The following is an 18545-nucleotide window of genomic DNA, read 5'->3' as shown; positions in this document are numbered from 1 at the left end:
TAGAGAACAAAGTACAAGCTAGAACACAAAGGAAGAAAGGGGAGGTGAGTCCGACTGTGTTGTGGTTGGCACTTGAACGAAAGAGATCCTTAAGAGAGAAGTCGTGGGCTGATTACATTATACATACCTCCCTCCTCACAGCGGCTGAGTGCTACTTTGTCCACCACTTTCCTTCTTTCTCTTCTATTCCTTCATTATCTTTGTATTAACATTTGCCCTATGTTTACATTTTCTTTATTTCCTCTCCTTTTTGGTATGTTTACTATTAGGGGTAGGGGGGGAAAATCGTATGAATAATGATTTTTTTTTGTGAGAATTTTTAAAATTGATTTTTTTCCCTAGAATCGAAATTTTTTTAATAAATGTTTTTTGTTATCAATGATTGACCTTAATATTTTCTGTTTATACGGTACAGCGACTACATCATATCAATTTCCAGCAAAACAGAGTGGAAGCAGAAAATGCAGAAAATCCATGTCATGTACTTTTTTACAAATGAAATAAATGTCAGACGGACTGACTGATGTGTGATGTGCATTCTTTTAAGAAAACAACTAGTTTTTAGAAATGTGTCATGATATATATATATATATATATATTGTGTCTACAAGTGTATTATTCAGCTTTTGTTTTTGTTAAAAAAGGGAGGAAAATCGCAATACTCAATACTATCGAATTGCAATGCTTCTAGAATCGCAATAAATTAAAATCAGAATATAAATCGAATCGGCGCCCGTGTATTGTGAAAGAATCAAATCGGGACAAAAGCATATCATCCCAGGGGCTGTCGATCAATTCGCCCCACTATCTTGGTGCATAAAAGCATTATTTTCTTTTAATTGCAGCTTCCGGTTTACAGAACCGAAGATATTCCTCCGTCGCCAGGATTCACTCCATGACTATCGAGGCTCCCATCACCAAGGTACGCTGCTTACAGCATTCAGTTATTTATTGTCCCACTAGGGCTGGGCAATATATCAATATAAATCGATATTGTGATATGAGAATAGATGTCAAATATCGTGATATGACATAAGTGATGTCTTTTCCTGGTTTTACAGGCATGAGTAAAGTGATGTAATTTCCTGCACTTACCAGACTGTTCTAGCTGTTCTATTATTTGCCTTTACCTAACTTCCACATAGTGTTGTAATGTAACAAAGTACAAATACTTCACTACTGTACTTAAAGGTCCAGTGTGTAACGTGTTTAGTTGTTCACCATCAATTCCAAATATTCCTTTTGGCTTGAAATTTTACGTTTGCATTCGCATGAACTGGGGTAGACGCTCCATATTCATGCGCCATCTTGAAATACATTAGCCGGTAAGGGACATACAGGACATACTGCTCCGCCTTTCGCATTTTCGCTGTCACATGATAAACTCACTGGTGCTGCTAATGCTGCTAATGGGTATCGTAGCTTCCCGGCCCCGGCAAGTTTAATGAAGGAAACGTGGAGGACCACACATATTCAAAATCCAAATTTCAGGAACAGGAGTCTTCTTCACCCAGAAAAAGAAAAAGGAGATTGAAAAGAGCAAGAGACCGGCTTTTTGAAGCGTGAAGGCTACCGTAGCTGTAATACGTACTTTGAACTGCGTGGCGCAAGAGAGTTGATTGCGTTATATGATCTCAACGCTAGATGGGAGAAATTCCCACACATTGGACCTTTAAGTAGAATTTTCACGTATCTGTACTTTACTTCATTATTTATATTTTTAACTTTTAATTTCACTCCACTACATTTCCCCTAAGCATCTTAGTTACTCGTTACTACAAAATAAAAGTCGGAAAATATTTGTTACACTGGAAAAAAACAGGTTTTGCGAATCATTGCTCCTAGATTGCCAAGATAATGCACGCTCCATTGCAGTTGGTGACCTTGGTGAAAAAAAAAACATAGGCCAAAACTAAAGAAGAAGAGGAGGAAGCATTATGACTGATAGTGTCATGGAAGCACCTGCTGCAGGCTCTGCCGCCATGGTAACAGATGATGACCACCCCGACGACGGTGGTGATGACGTTACACACCTTTGGCCATAAAGTTCATAATCTTAATAAAAAAAACTAAAATAAAAAAAAAAAAAAAAAATGGTCATAAAAAAATAAAAAAAAAAAATAATAAAAAAAAAAATAAACCATAAAAAATATAATTATTTTCATATAGCCCAGTCCTAGGTCCCACCCACAATAAAGTAATGGAAAACTTATTTTTATAAATGATTTTCATTCTTAGTTCCTTAGTGCACTAAAAGTACAATTGTTATTTTTCAACTGATCACTTATTTTATTTTATTATGAGCCTCTACTAAGCGTCCATTTATAGTAAACATAAACTTTCATATGCACAATCTGCTTATTTTCTTTATCTATTGAGGTCAAATAAACAATTTTTAATTGCAGGCCTCTTGTATGGATGGCAAATGTGTAAAACTTGAGTAATACAGCATTTAAAATATAATCTTTGTAAAAACATTCGCATCTTTTGGTGCAACGGCTCAACAGTGTTTTTGGGTGATGGAAGCCTATGTTGTGGAAAAGTCTTTCCTTTACACGTCAATGCTCAAAACGTTGCACCACCCTCAGTCATCAGAGTGAGGGTTGTCTGTTACTGTGCTTACATTTGGCTTTGTTTAGTCATGATTAGCAGAACGCTCTAGATTTACTCAAACTCATTTTTTTTATGAAAAGCATCTCAAAACTCTTCAAAATGTCCAAACAACCATACTGATATATAATACGCAATGTAAGAACATGAGATTTATTATATTGACATGAGTTTATTATCAGGAAATGTGGAAATGTTCAGTTTTGGGAGACTGATTCAGCATGTTTAAAAAAACATGAAGAAAAAAAAATTAATTTTTTTGCGGGGGGGTCTAACATACACCAACAGAGTGCTAGCAACAACAGATCACAACTCAAAATGTTCGGTTACACTTTACTTGAAGGTATCTACATAAGAGTGACATGACACTGTCATGAACGTGTCATAAACATAAACAAGTCATAAACGTTTATGACATAACGCTTCTTTTAGTCAGTGTCATTCGGTTTTTGTCATGAGAAGTTAGGGTTAGGGTTAGGGTTAGGGTTAGGGTTAGGGTTAGGGTTAGGGTTCATGTGTCATGACTGTGTCATGTGTTCATGACAGTGTCATGTCACTCTTATGTAGATACCTTCAAGTAAAGTGTTACCAAATGTTCTCTGTTGAGAAACCCATGAAAGGGTTAAAGGAAAACTATCCTCTGCAGCTGAACAATTTCATACTAAATCCCTCATGCAAGTTTTGCCTTAAGCACTTTAAAACACTAACGTTTCTTCCAGTGTAGAATCACTCAGTAGAGCTCCTTCCTCCCCCAGCAGTCCACAGGTTGAACATGTTGGATTTTCACCAAGAATTAAGTTCTTTTATGGCCCATAACCAGATTTATTTAACATCAGACGATACACACTGGTTCATGAGACCTGTCTGTTCTGATTCTAGCATGTCAGTAAGTTATTCCAACACCACATAGCCAATCAGTGGCCATTAGAGCTGCCTTTTACTGTCTGTGAGTTGTTTGACTGAGCCCGCAATGGATGGTTTGCCTCTCATGGCTGCTAATAGGCCACTTTTATTTGGTATTTAAAGTTACCACGTCACTTACTTTTACACACTATCCTCATTTTCATATGTATACAGTGCTATGTTTTAGTTGTATTTATGCCATCCCATTTTATCTTACATCTTATTGTCCTTTTATCTTATTTTATCTTATATGACTAGTGCTCTTAATGCCGAGCTGACCCGTTCTCCTGCCCAGTGCATTTCATTGTAATGTTGACCCCTGTGTTACATATGATTAATAAAATAAAAGTAAACTAAAACAGTAACTGTTTTGGGTGAAGCTAAATATTCAACTTTGTTTAACAGATCATTGTTTCCATGCATTCTAGGATGCCAATGTCCGTAGGATTTTTAACGGCAATAATGTTGTAAAAGAGCACTATGTCTGTGTGTTCATTGTTCCACTCCACTATTGACATCAGGGCATTTTTGGCACTGTGCGTATTTGATCATCACCGAATTGTTTTTGTTTTTTTCTCTTGATTTCTCCCTGACCCAGCTGTCATGATGCGAAGGTCTAGGGGAGCAGATACTGTGAGCAGTAACAAACCCAGGTCAAGTTGTATGCTTGAACACAGTTTTTATGATAGACAGTATACAGTACATCCCACAGTGCCCCGCTCCACTTCCTACTGCAGGTCCTGTGATGCTCTTGTTTGTTTGAGAAGCAGCTTTTTATAGCCGTTTCGCCCGGCACAAGATTTCTCCAGCATCACATGCACATCTCACGGACACATGCACAATGAAAGGCTGTTTTATAGCATGTCTTGCAGAGGGCTCTTTGTCTGTTTTGGAGCAGAAATAGAGACTTTTTTTCTTTTTCCTCTTCCCCAGGTAATAAACATCATCAACGCAGCCCAGGAGAGCAGTCCGGTAGTAGTGGCCGAGGCTCTGGATCGGGTGTTGGAGATCCTGAGAACCACCGAGCTTTACTCCCCTCAGCTCGCCTCCAAAGAAGATGACCCCCACACCAACGACCTGGTCGGGGGGCTCATGAATGTAAGAGGCCGTGTACTGTAGATACTCGGTGATATGCTTTCCAGTTCGTTCATAAGTACACATGCTGGAAACTCTTCATAAGGAGAAACATGGAAATAGTCTTTTATTTATTTTTTTGGCAGGGGGCCTTTCTGCCTTTAATAGAGAGAAACTCTGAGAAAAGAAAGGGGGGAGAGAGGGGGGAAGACATGCAGGAAAACCATCACAGGTCGGATTCAAACCCTGGACCTTCTGCGTCGAAGAATAAACCTCCTGTGCACATGTGCGCCCGCTCTACCAACTGACCTAATCGGCCACAAAATAGTCTTTTCTTTTTTTTTAATCACATTGTAAAAATGTTCTTACCTCATGCGTACGAAATCGAACAGGCATTCTTGTTGAACCAAGAAATATTTGGCTTCCACAATCAAATCTTTATTTTCGGAGTGCCAACTGACTCTTGGTTTATTTATTTATATATGAATTTGTTGAATAAGAACAACTATGTGTTGAGTCACTGCACACAGATGTTCGTCTTTCTTGGAGTTTTCAGATCCATCGGTCGGCTGCAGAAGTTTCCAGCAAATACCAAATTATACTTTATAACTTTTGTTGTTGTCTACAAATCCTATGAAAAGACCAAAACAAACAATGATGTGGTCCTACTAAGTATATATGTATATATATATATATATATATATATATATATATATATATCAAAGCCTGATATACTGTCTTCCTCTGTGCCATTGAGCTCCATTATAGTTAAAAATCAGTCTGCCACACTGTTGCACTGGGTGGAATGTTCCCTCGCTACTTTGAACACATGCATTCAATGTTTTTCTGCAAAACATAAACTCTCTTTTTTTTTTTTTTCCTCCAGGATGGGCTGCGGAGACTCTCTGGGAATGAATACGTCTTCTGCAAAAGTAAGTTTGAAAGGACCAATGAAGTATCACATTATATGAGTGATATGAGTGATCAATAAAATAATAACGATAGTAGTAATACAATATAGTTACCTCTAAAGGCCCTGCACACCCACAGAACTTTTCACTCACTGTACAACTGATACGCTCTCATAACACACACAATAGGTCAATCGTAAACATGGTTTTCCAAGCAGTACTCATAATATCTAGTTTAGCATGAAGACTGAAAGGATGAGGAAACAGCTAGCCTGGCTGTGTGTCCAAAGTTATAAAAAAAAAGAAACACCTACCAACACCTCTGGCGCTAACTACGTAACTGGACTACGGCGGAAAATAGCACTTGTGCTACAACCTGGCACAATGCATCTCTCCTTGTTCTTATACAAGGCTAATGTTAACTTGTGCATTATCCCTGTTTAAATAAAATTTATCTGAATTAACACATTCATTAAACATTGTGGGTTTAGTTGGTACACAAATAGAAATGTAAGAAAAATGCTAGTTGTAGTTTACAGGGAGATACGCAATGTAACTATTTCTGGACGACCAGTGACTTTAGTCTTTGTTAAAGTAAGCGAAGTTAATCAACTCCCAACTCCAGATTATTTAACGCACATATATAAAATCATCTATGTCTCTGTAAGAAAAGCTTTTGGCAGCGCTCTGACAATGACTTACCTTACTTCACAGGTTCACGCTGTGAAGGTGACTAAGAGAAGCCAATCAGTGTTCATTTAAATCATTTAAGAAAAAGGGTACAGACGTTTTAGCCTGTGGCCCTCCACATCACTTGAGTGAATCTTATGAATAAATAGTATCCATATAGTGGTTACCGACCAGATGAATGTTCTTTTAGAGTGTGAATTCTTCCATCTGAGTTTATTACGTAACCCCATTATAATGATTAAAGTCACAAGTGCACTTAACTGAGAGAAGATCTAAATCAAGAGTTAATTTTCCAAGAAATTGGCTTCTCTTTCACAGTAATCTTATCTCAGAGCTGCAGCTACTTCGGCTCTCCTACAATTCTTTAAACAATCTTATCACACACCATCTTTCTACCACCGTCTCAAAGGGCCAGGTTTACAAAGTGAAACACTCTGCCAGTATGTTTGCACATGTGTATAGATATCAGAGAGCCAAGATTGGCACAGCCGTTTGTTATTTATCCGTCAAACCCACACAGAGCTCCCTCTCGGTTTGCCCCTTTTATGGTCAAATCACCCTAAACTGTGTATGTTTGTGCACGCTTCTGCCTATCTGCTAGATATGAGCCAGAGCCAGCTGGCCATCCCGGTCACTCTGAATGACGTCCCTCCACCCATCGCCGAGATGCTGAATGATGAGGAGTGCTGGGAGTTCAACATCCTGGAGCTGGAGGCGGCTACACACAAGAGGTACGAAGAAACTGAAAATGTGGAGAAAGAGTGCCCATTTCTTTGGCTCAGAAAAGGCAATATATTGCTTGTTGCATGGTAATCGTTTCATTGAGTTATCACTCCAGGACTTACTTGATTTATTGTAACATTACACACCCTGCTACTCCCTGCAGTGCTCTGCTACATCATGAACTACTACAACTACTGCTGCTAGTCATAGTTCCATTATCTTTATTGTGACTATAATTGCCAGACCCCAACGGCACCGTCAGACACCGCCCACCAAGAGCCTGGGTCTGTCCGAGGTTTCTGCCTAAAAGTTTTTCCTCTCCACTGTTGCACTAAATGCTTGCTCTTGGGGGAATTGTTGGAATTGTTGGGTCTTTGTAAATTATAGTGTGGTCTAGACCTACTCTATCTGTAAAGTGTCTTGAGATAACTCTTGTTATGATTTGATGCTGTAAATAACATTGAATTGAATTGAATTGAATGTTTTGCATTCTCAAAATTAGCAATTGATATCTTCCTACCATGAAGACATTTGCTTAAATCTCCTTTGTCTCCTGTGAATAGTAAAGGAAAATAGTTTCAGTGTCATCTTTACTTAATATAATACAAGTATGAACGATTAAAGGAATGGATACAAATTTGAGGAAATGCATTTATAGACTTTCTTGCTTAGAGTTAGATTAGAAAATCAATACCACTGAGGGGTATCGATCTTACTCATCTAACTCTTCAACCCACAGCTTTTGTCATATTTCGGAATTACAGCAACTTAAATATCAATTAATGATCCAATGTATTCAAGGTATAAGGATAAAGATATTCAACTCATAATCGAAATATACATGTGCGAAAAAGATATTTTAAAGTAGATGAGGATGCAGGAAGAAGGGATAACAAAGATACCGTAATAAAGCAGAGAAAAGCACTGAGTCAAGTCTTCTGTGGGATCCTCTGCAGACCGCTGACGTACCTCGGGCTAAAGATCTTCACGAGTTTCGGCGTGTGCGAGTTCCTGAACTGCTCGGAGGCCACGCTGCGCTCCTGGCTGCAGCTCATGGAGGCCAGCTACCACTCCTCCAACTCCTACCACAACTCCACGCATGCCGCAGACGTGCTACACGCCACTGCCTACTTTCTCCGCAAAGAGAGCGTCAAGGTTAGAAGAAAAACAGACATTTGGAAAGACTAATGAGTATTTTAGTAGCTGATATATTGCTATACCATAAGTGTAATGTCTTACAAGACATGCCTTTCTAGTATTCATTTTGCTAATGATGTTAAACGTGTAATGCATTGCATAGCTTCCATTGTTTAAATCAAGGTAAAGAGATCTGTTATGATGAGGACTTTGAGACTTGCAACCACAGTTATATATCCCACCTCTGTTGCTCCTAATGTGATTTATTTCCTTTTTCCCCCAGTTAAAGGGCTTTCTATGCACATTTTTACCTTATCCTCAATTGGGATAAGGTAAAAATGTGCAAAGAATGCCGCGTGCTGTACAGATGATAAAGCCCTCAAAGGCAAAGTCATGATTTGTGATTTTGGGCAGTATAAATAAAATTGACGGCCTACATAGCTTTTTTTTTTTTTTAAGATTATTTTTTGGGCATTTTTAAGGCCTTTATTGACAGGACAGCTGAAGAAATGAAAGGGGAGAGAGAAGGGGAATGACATGCAGCAAAGGGCCGCAGGTCGGAGTCGAACCCCGACCCGCTGCGTCGAGCAGTAAACCTCCTATATATGGGAACCTGCTCTACCATACCCAATAAAATATGCAAAACATTGCTTATATAACACAAGAATCACACTAACAAAGCATCAACATGAACAACAGTAACTGTGCTTGGACTTCTGCAAATTCCACTTTTGGTAGCTGGACTTGTGCTTGTTTGGAAAACAGCAAACATGATTTGAAAAACATACAGAATGCATTTGTATATACATAAAATATTAGAGGCATATAGATTGATTTCTACATTTTATTAGCCATTGTAACTGATCACAGAATCATACCAAAGCATATGAAATACAGTACAAAAGAGGCATCTTCCCGATATGTCCCAACTGCCAGCTAAAACCAAATGCAGTACGTTTGAATGTCAGCCAGGATGGTAAAGTTGTAGCTCTGGCTGTTTATTTAAATGTGCATCTGCAAAATGTCTAAGCTGTAATATCCTCTACAGGGATTCTGTATTGAGCCTTCTTTATTGACATTGAAATCCAGCCATAATTTCTTAATGTCCCAGTATGAAAGGCGTCCGCTCATGTTTTACTAACTAAGCTCCAGTCAGTAACGGTGTACAGTATGTTGCAGTGCAGTGCAGTACTGACATCCCTCCGTGTCTCTGCTGTTTTATTCAGAGCAGTCTGGACCAGCTGGATGAGGTGGCGGCGCTGATAGCGGCCACGGTGCACGATGTGGACCACCCGGGCAGGACCAACTCCTTCTTGTGTAACGCCGGCAGCGAACTGGCCATCCTCTACAACGACACAGCCGTGCTGGAGAGCCACCACGCGGCCCTTGCCTTCCAGCTCACCGTCCGAGACAGCAAGAGCAACATCTTCAAGAACATAGACAGGTCGGTAGAGGCAGCTCGCGGTGGTTTGTATTTGCAGCCTAATGGCATGCTTTGTGTTTGTGGAGTTATTATGGATTAGAATAGTGTGTGACGTTATGTTGTTATTGGTGTATTAGCATCAGACGGATCCAGATCTTAACGTTGTCCCCTCCACTGCTGACAGGAATCAGTTCCGGACACTGCGACAGGCAATCATTGACATGGTGCTCGCCACGGAGATGACCAGACACTTTGAGCACGTCAGCAAGTTTGTCAACAGCATCAACAAGCCGATGGCGGCCATAGAAGAGACCAGCACAAGTGTAAGTGAGCTTTGTTACGTTTGTAACTTAAAACGTGTCAGGAAGGCCAGAAAAGATGCTTTATTTTACAGGGCTGTTATTTGCTAATCATTTCTTCAAAGATTTCTGGAAAGTACCCCGCTAATTACTCATTACAGGGAGAATGGAGACAAAGATATGAGACCGTTTCAGTTCACAGTCGTCACTGATTTCCACAGGAATTTTCTTGAAGTTCATTCATTATTAATTTCTCATTTGAAACTGTACTTTTCATATATGTTTATTTAGACAAAATTCACATTTGACCTACTACGCACTGTCTAAAGACTGTGGGTTACACTAGCATAGCAACTAATTATTAAATTGGAAAATGTATGAATTAAACACTTCACCTATAATTAGTGCCAAATTACTTTGTTCTTTTCAAGAAACTTTCAAGTAAATATAAAAAAAAATGCACAGTCAATACTGTAAAACAAAGGGACACGTGTCTCCGTAAATGTGCGTATAAGCAGACGTGTGTGTTATTTCTCCGTATATGCAGATGCTTATGTATTTCGTGTCTTTACTTTTAGAGCGTAAACAACGACTGTGACGGTCAGGCCAACATCAGGAACTCTCCAGAGAACCGTCTGCTGATAAAGAGGATGTTGATCAAGTGTGCAGATGTGGCGAACCCCTGCAGACCGCTCGAGCTCTGCATCGAGTGGGCTGGACGGATCTCTGAGGAGTACTTTGCACAGGTGGGGGGACAACAATAATGCCGCTCAATTAATTAGAAGAATGCATTTGAAAGCTGAGAACAACGCTGTATCTGTAAAGAGAGGCAAAGCATTTGTTTCTTTTGATCCATTTTAATTGTCTCACTTTGCATAATTTCTCAATTATGGCCTCTCACATTCAAAGCTCCAGATTTAGCTTGAGTGTTTGAGTGCTTCGTTGTGATCTGTGTGTGTGTGTCTGTGTGTGTGTGTGTGTGTGTGTGTGTGTTTGCCCTGCAGACGGATGAGGAGAAGAAACAAGGGCTGCCAGTGGTGATGCCGGTGTTTGACAGGAACACCTGCAGCGTGCCCAAATCTCAGATGTCCTTCATGGATTACTTCATCACTGATATGTTTGACGCCTGGGATGGTGAGAACAATATTTTCTTCTCTCTTTTTTCTTCTTCTTCTTTTTTCGACATACTATGCTAAGACTTTTTTGACATACTATACTATGACTTTCTTTGACATACTATACTAAGACTTTTTTGACATGCTATACTATGACGTTTTTTCCACATACTATACTATGACTTTCTTCGACATACTACGCTATGACTTTTTTCACATACTATATACTTTTTATGACTTTTTTTAACATACTGTACTATGACTTTTTGGTTATAAATATTTCAACATACTACACTGATTTTTTTGTGACTTTTTACGACATACTATACTATGACTTTTTTTATAAATTTTTTCGACATACTATTCTTTGACTTTTTTCAACTTTTTTCGACATGCTATGACTATTTATGAATTGTTTCGAAATACGTTATGGATATGGAGAAGTGAAAGACTTAAATCCCTGCTCCCCTGTCTAATTATGCGATCTTGAGATTATTCAGGTATTCCTCTCAGTGGTGTGAAGAACAAATAATCGAACGAAATAGTGTACTTTAAGACTTAGGTGTAGCTCACCAAGATAAGATGTTGACGTTACCGATAGATTGTAATCTGAGGTTGAAGGATCAAACCCCTGTTGTCTCCAAAGCTTTGAATTTTCTGTCCTCAGTAATGTTGAGTAATAAATATGATGTCAAACCATTGTGTTGTGTGCAAATAACTGCAAGTGTGATAAATACCTGCTGATCTTCCTGTAGATTCAGGATTGTGGGTTCAAACCCAGTTGGGATCATTGAATTTTTTACTTTTTTCGAAATACTATACTATGCTATACTATGACTTTTTTCGAAAAATGCTGTACTACAACTTTTTTATAGTTTTTTGCTATACTAATGACTTTTTTTTTTTTATTTCGACATGCTATACTATGACTTTTTTTCGACATGCTATACTATGACTTTTTTTTCGACATGCTATACTATGACTTTTTTTCAACATGCTATAATATGACTTTTTTCGAAATAGTACTGTATACTATGACTTTTTTTCCGACTTTTTTTCCACATACTATATTATGACTTTTTTCGACATGCTATACTATGACATTTTTTCGACATGCTATAATGACTTTTAAAAAAAAAAATTCAACATGCTATACTATGACTTTTTTCGACATGCTATAATGACTTTAAAAAAAAAAAATTTCAACATGCTATACTATGACTTTTTTTCCACATACTATACTATGACATTTTTTCGTCTTTTTTTGACATACTATACTATAACTTTTTGTTGTTTTTGCTATACTAATGACTTTCTTCTGACTTTTTTCAACATACTATGACTTATTTTCGATTTTTTTCGACATGCTATACTATGACCTTTTTTCAACACACTATACTATGGCTTTTAGAACTTTTTTCAATGGATATAGACCCAATTTTTGGTCTTGGTAATGTTGAGTAATAAATACGACGTCAAACCACTATATTTCAAGCTTTGCAAGTAGCTCAGTGTGATAAATACCTGATGATCTACCTGAAGATTGAAGGTTGTGGTTTCAAACCCAGTTGTCATCATTGAATTTCTTACATTTTTTACTTTGACTTTTTTGTAATATTTTCGACATACTATGCTATGACTTTTTCTCACTTTTTTCGACATACTATACTATGATTTTTTTTCGACATGCTATATACTATGAAATTTTTTCGTCTATGATTACTTATGACTTTTTTCGAAATAGTACTGTATACAATGACTTTTTTTGACTTTTTTCGACATGCTATACTATGACTTTTTTCGACATGCTATAATGACTTTTAAAAAAAGAAATTTCAACATGCTATACTATGACTTTTTTTCCACATACTATATTATGACTTTTTTCGACATGCTATACTATGACTTTTTTTCGACATGCTATACTATGACTTTTTTTTCGACATGCTATACTATACTATGACTACTTATGACTTTTTTCGAAATAGTACTGTATACTATGACTTTTTTTCCGACTTTTTTCCACATACCAAATTATGACTTTTTTCGACATGCTATACTATGACTTTTTTTCGACATGCTATACTATGACTTTTTTCGACATACTATAATATGACTTTTTTTTTTTTATTTCAACATGCTATACTATGACTTTTTTTTGACATGCTATACTATGACTTTTTTTCACATTTTTTTCAACATGCTATACTATGACTTTTTTCGACATGCTATACTATGACTTTTTTTCGACATGCTATACTATACTATGACTACTTATGACTTTTTTCGAAATAGTACTGTATACTATGACTTTTTTTCCGACTTTTTTTCCACAAACCAAATTATGACTTTTTTCGACATGCTATGCTATGACTTTTTTGGACTTTTTTCGACATGCTATACTATGACTTTTTTTGACTTTTTTCGACATGCTATACTATGACTTTTTTTCGACATGCTATACTATCAGTTTTTTTTTATTGTTTTTTGCTATACTAATGACTAGTCTCGGTAATGTTGAGTAATAAATACAACGTCAAACCACTGTATTTCAAGCTTTGCAAGTAGCTCAGTGTGATAAATACCTGATGATCTACCTGAAGATTAAAGGTTGTGGGTTTGAACCCAGTTAGGATCACTTAATCTTTTACTTTGACTTTTTAGTAATATTTTCGACATACTATACTATGACTTTTTCTCATTTTCTTCGACATGCTATACTATGACTTTTTTCAAAATCTTTTGACATACTATACTATGCAATACTATGACTTTTTTCGACATACTATATGACTTTTTTCTGACTTTTTTTGACATGCTATATTATGACTTTTTTCGACATACTATACTACAACTTTTTTATCGTTATTTGCATACTAATGACTTTTTTCCGACTTTTTTCGACATGCTATACTATGAAATTTTTTCGTCTTTTTTCGACATACTATACTATAACTTTTTGTTGTTTTTGCTATACTAATGACTTTCTTCTGACTTTTTTCAACATACTATGTCGAATTTTTTCGACATGCTATACTATGACCTTTTTTCAACACACTATACTATGGCTTTTAGAACTTTTTTCAATGGATATAGACCCAATTTTTGGTCTTGGTAATGTTGAGTAATAAATACGACGTCAAACCACTGTATTTCAAGCTTTGCAAGTAGCTCAGTGTGATAAATACCTGATGATCTACCTGAAGGTTGTGGTTTCAAACCCAGTTGGCATCATTGAATTTCTTTTTTACTTTGACTTTTTTGTAATATTTTCGACATACTATGCTATGACTTTTTCTCACTTTTTTTGACATACTATGCTATGATTTTTTTTCGATATGCTATACTATGACTTTTTTCGACATGCTATACTATGAAATTTTTTCATCCATGACTATTTATGACTTTTTTCGAAATAGTACTGTATACAATTACTTTTTTTGACTTTTTTCGACATGCTATACTATGACTTTTTTCGACATGCTATAATGACTTTTAAAAAAAAAAATTTCAACATGCTATACTATGACTTTTTTTCCACATACTATATTATGACTTTTTTCGACATTCTATACTATGACTTTTTTCGACATGCTATGACTTTTTTCGACATGCTATACTATACTATGACTACTTATGACTTTTTTCGAAATAGTACTGTATACTATAACTTTTTTTCCGACTTTTTTTCCACATACCAAATTATGACTTTTTTCGACATGCTATACTATGACTTTTTTTCCACATACCAAAATATGACTTTTTTCGACATGCTATACTATGACTTATTTCGACATGCTACACTATGACTTTTTTTCTACATACTATATTATGACTTTTTCCGACATGCTATACTATGACTTTTTTTCCACATGCTATATTATGACTTTTTCCGACATGCTATACTATGACTTTTTTTCCACATGCTATAATATGACTTTTTTTTTATTGTTTTTTGCTATACTAATGACTTTGTTCTGACTTTTTTCGACATGCTATACTATGACTTTTTTTCGACATGCTTTACTATGACTTTTTTTTTTTTGTTTTTTGCTATACTAATGACTTTGTTCTGACTTTTTTCGACATGCTATACTATGACTTTTTTTCGACATGCTATACTATGACTTTTTTTCGACATGCTATACTATGAGATTTTTTTAATTGTTTTTTGCTATACTAATGACTTTGTTCTGACTTTTTTCGACATACTAGTCTCGGTAATGTTGAGTAATAAATACAACGTCAAACCACTGTATTTCAAGCTTTGCAAGTAGCTCAGTGTGATAAATACCTGATGATCTACCTGAAGGTTGTGGGTTCAACATACTATGCTATGACTTTTTCGACATGCTATACTATGACATTTTTTCGTCTATGACTACTTATGACATTTTTCGAAATAGTACTGTATACAATGACTTTTTTGGACATGCTATACTATGACTTTTTTGACTTTTTTGGACATGCTATACTATGACTTTTTTCGACATGCTATACTATGACTTTTTTTCCACATATTATACAATGACTTTTTTTCAACATGCTATACTATGACTTTTCTTGACATGCTATACTATACTATGACTACTTATGACTTTTTCTGAAATAGTACTGTATACTATGGCTTTTTTTCCACATACTATATTATGACTTTTTTCGACATGCTATACTATGACTTTTTTCGACATGCTATACTATGACTTTTTTTCGACATGCTATACAATGACTTTTTTGGACATGCTATACTGTGACATTTTTTCGTCTATGACTACTTATGACTTTTTTCGACATGCTATACTATGACTTTTTTCCACATGCTATAATATGACTTTTTTTAATTGTTTTTTGCTATACTAATAACTTTGTTCTGACTTTTTTCGACATACTAGTCTTGGTAATGTTGAGTAATAAATACAACGTCAAACCACTGTACTTCAAGCTTTGCAAGTAGCTCAGTGTGATAAATACCTGATGATCTAAAAAAAATTTTTTAAAAATTTTTTTTTTTTTTTTTTTTTTCTTTTTGTAATATTTTCGACATACTATACTATGACTTTTTCGCACTTTTTTGGACATTCTATACTATGACTTTTTTTCAAATTTTTTTCGACATGCTATACCATGACTTTTTTCTAATTTTTTTCGACATGCTATACTATGACTTTTTTCAAAATGTTTTGACATACTATACTATGCAATACTATGACTTTTTTCGACATACTATATGACTTTTTTCTGACTTTTTTTGACACGCTATATTATGACTTTTTTCGACATACTATACTACAACTTTTTTATCGTTATTTGCATACTAATGACTTTTTCCGACTTTTTTCGACAATACACATCAATATTTGTACAATACAAAGACATAAAACGTTTGTTTAAAGAAGCCCTGGGTTTGGATTCAATGTAAGGTATTCCCTCTCCCTATGACTTTTTTTTATTGTTTTTTGCTATACTAATGACTTTGTTCTGACTTTTTTCGACATACTAGTCTCGGTAATGTTGAGTAATAAATACGACGTCAAACCACTATATTTCAAACTTTGCAAGTAGCTCAGTGTGATAAATACCTGCTGATCTACCTGCAGATTCAAGGTTGTGATTTCAAACCCAGTTGGCATCATGAATTTTTTACTTTTTTTACTTTGACTTTTTTGTAATATTTTTGACATACTATACTATGACTTTTTCTCACTTTTTTTGACATGCCAATTACTATGACATTTTTTCTTCTTTTTTCGACATACTATGACTTTTTTCTACATGCTATACTATGACTTTTTAGGAATTCTTTCGATTCTTTTTAGGACTTTTTTTTGACAAACTATACTGACTTTTTTCCAACATACTATACTATGACTTTTTTCGACACACTATACTATGACTTTTTTCGACATTCTATACTGACTCTTTTATGACTCTTTAGACATATCGTAATACACTGACTTTTTTATGAATTTTCGACATACTATAATATTACTTTTTTTCAAAATAACTATGCTATGAGTTTTTCATCACTTTTTATGCCATACTATACTATGACTTTTTTATGACAAACTAGTCTTTTAATTTTGATTGAAATTCTACACAGACTGCAAATTCGAAAATCGATTATTGAAATTGGCAAACTACCTTAATAAACAAAGTCAGTCTACAAGGTTAGATCTTTCACTTTATGTTTCATGTCCACCTTATAATTTCCGCTGCAGCTAAAGTATCTCAGCTAAAACCGTGTGTAAGAAAAAAGCAAAAATAGCATACCTTTATTAGTTAGATATTGAGGATGAAAGTTCATTCTTGACATTAATAACATTGGTTTGACAACAAAAGAACAAATCTTAACCACTTTTTTGGGAGTTTTTAGCCACACCTCACTCTTCCTCAAAGCAAATGTAGTTTGTTCACATTGCTGTCAAAGACACAGATGCAGCTGACCCTAAGACTGTTTTTCCTTTGATTGGCTTTCTTTTTCAGTTAAAAAAAGAAACAGGTAGAAACAGAACTAGCTTGGATCAAGACCAGATGTATCATTGACTACATTTCTGATTTGTTTAGCTATTCGAATGGAATGAATGAAACAAAATGTCAGACTATCAGCAAAAAACACAACCTCATACATTCAGATCCTCACCCCTGCCCTCCATTACTGCTTCCAATGATTTCTTAATTTTTCTTGGCAATTGCGGGATAGGCAATCACAGAAAAGAGATGAGAAGGAGGAGATAGCATGATGCTTATAGCTCCCCATTCCCACTGAATTTCCCTTTTAGTTGAGTCTCCCCAAGAGGGAACTTGTTTACTGTCAACGCAGCTCTGATGTCATGGAAAGATTCCAAATGCCAGTGGGACGGAGAGAAGCTGTGAGGGCGTCAGGGGAGTTGGGGAAAATAGTAGAAGGCATGGGGGTTCACGATCACTCGGTGCAGAGAGGAAAGAGCACTCAAGATGGATTTCTCTTAAACACAAAAACACACATGCAGCAGCCGCTTTCAATTCACCAGGGTCACTGTCAGGTCACCGCAGGTTCACTGTAAGTTCCAGAGATGCAGCTTGGGTCATCAACAAACCGGAAAAGAGGATGTAAACAACACGGAGAGAAAGCCAGAGAGACCTTTTCACCCCACGAGTCCCTTAATGTGGGAGCAACATTGCAGAGTGTACATAACATTAGCCACTGTACATGAACTACACACGCACGCACACATCCTAATCGCTTATGTGGAATGATAACAGGAAGTGTCTGATAGCAAGTGTGTCATGTCAGTTGACATTTCACCGTATTTGTTTATTCCTGGATTAGTTTTAGTTTTGTACAAAAGCCTTACATGATAATCTTTAAATAGAGTTTTTTTGTTGCTGCAATTGACCTATCTGGACATCCAAATCTGTGTCCATGTCCGTGACTTTTCTGTGTTTCTCCCCCCCCCCCAGCCTTCGCCAGCCTGCCTGGTCTCATGGAACACCTGTCGGAGAATTACAAGTACTGGAAGGACTTGGACGAGATGAAGTGTAAGAGCCTGCGTCCTCCCCCTCCTTCTTGACCGACCCCTTGTAGCCTCCTCTCATCCATCACTCCGAGCAGGGTAGGACAGCGAATGCAGCCCTGCGGTGAAACAGTTAGTCTCTTCAGCTGTGATTGGTGGAGCTCTGG

General features: G+C 36.4%; 1 protein-coding gene across 2 annotated transcripts in view; it reads left to right on the top strand.

Moving 5' to 3' along the window:
• pde8b (phosphodiesterase 8B) overlaps positions 1-18545 on the top strand; it is a 55404-nt gene extending 36859 nt beyond the window's left edge. For both annotated transcript variants that reach the window (XM_039779687.1, XM_039779688.1), the window contains exons 13-22: positions 846-922; positions 4447-4611; positions 5474-5519; positions 6790-6919; positions 7868-8066; positions 9275-9492; positions 9656-9794; positions 10349-10516; positions 10775-10904; positions 18326-18545. In XM_039779687.1, coding sequence (XP_039635621.1) covers positions 846-922; positions 4447-4611; positions 5474-5519; positions 6790-6919; positions 7868-8066; positions 9275-9492; positions 9656-9794; positions 10349-10516; positions 10775-10904; positions 18326-18435 — 1382 coding nt within the window. In that variant the 3' untranslated portion in view covers positions 18436-18545. The remainder of the gene's footprint in view (positions 1-845; positions 923-4446; positions 4612-5473; positions 5520-6789; positions 6920-7867; positions 8067-9274; positions 9493-9655; positions 9795-10348; positions 10517-10774; positions 10905-18325) is intronic.

The sequence above is a fragment of the Perca fluviatilis genome, chromosome 17 (genome assembly GCF_010015445.1).
Source record: "Perca fluviatilis chromosome 17, GENO_Pfluv_1.0, whole genome shotgun sequence".
Classification (NCBI taxonomy): Eukaryota; Metazoa; Chordata; class Actinopteri; order Perciformes; family Percidae; genus Perca; species Perca fluviatilis.
The sequence above is the reverse complement of the archived record's forward strand: the minus strand, read 5'-3'. Positions and strand labels throughout refer to the sequence as shown.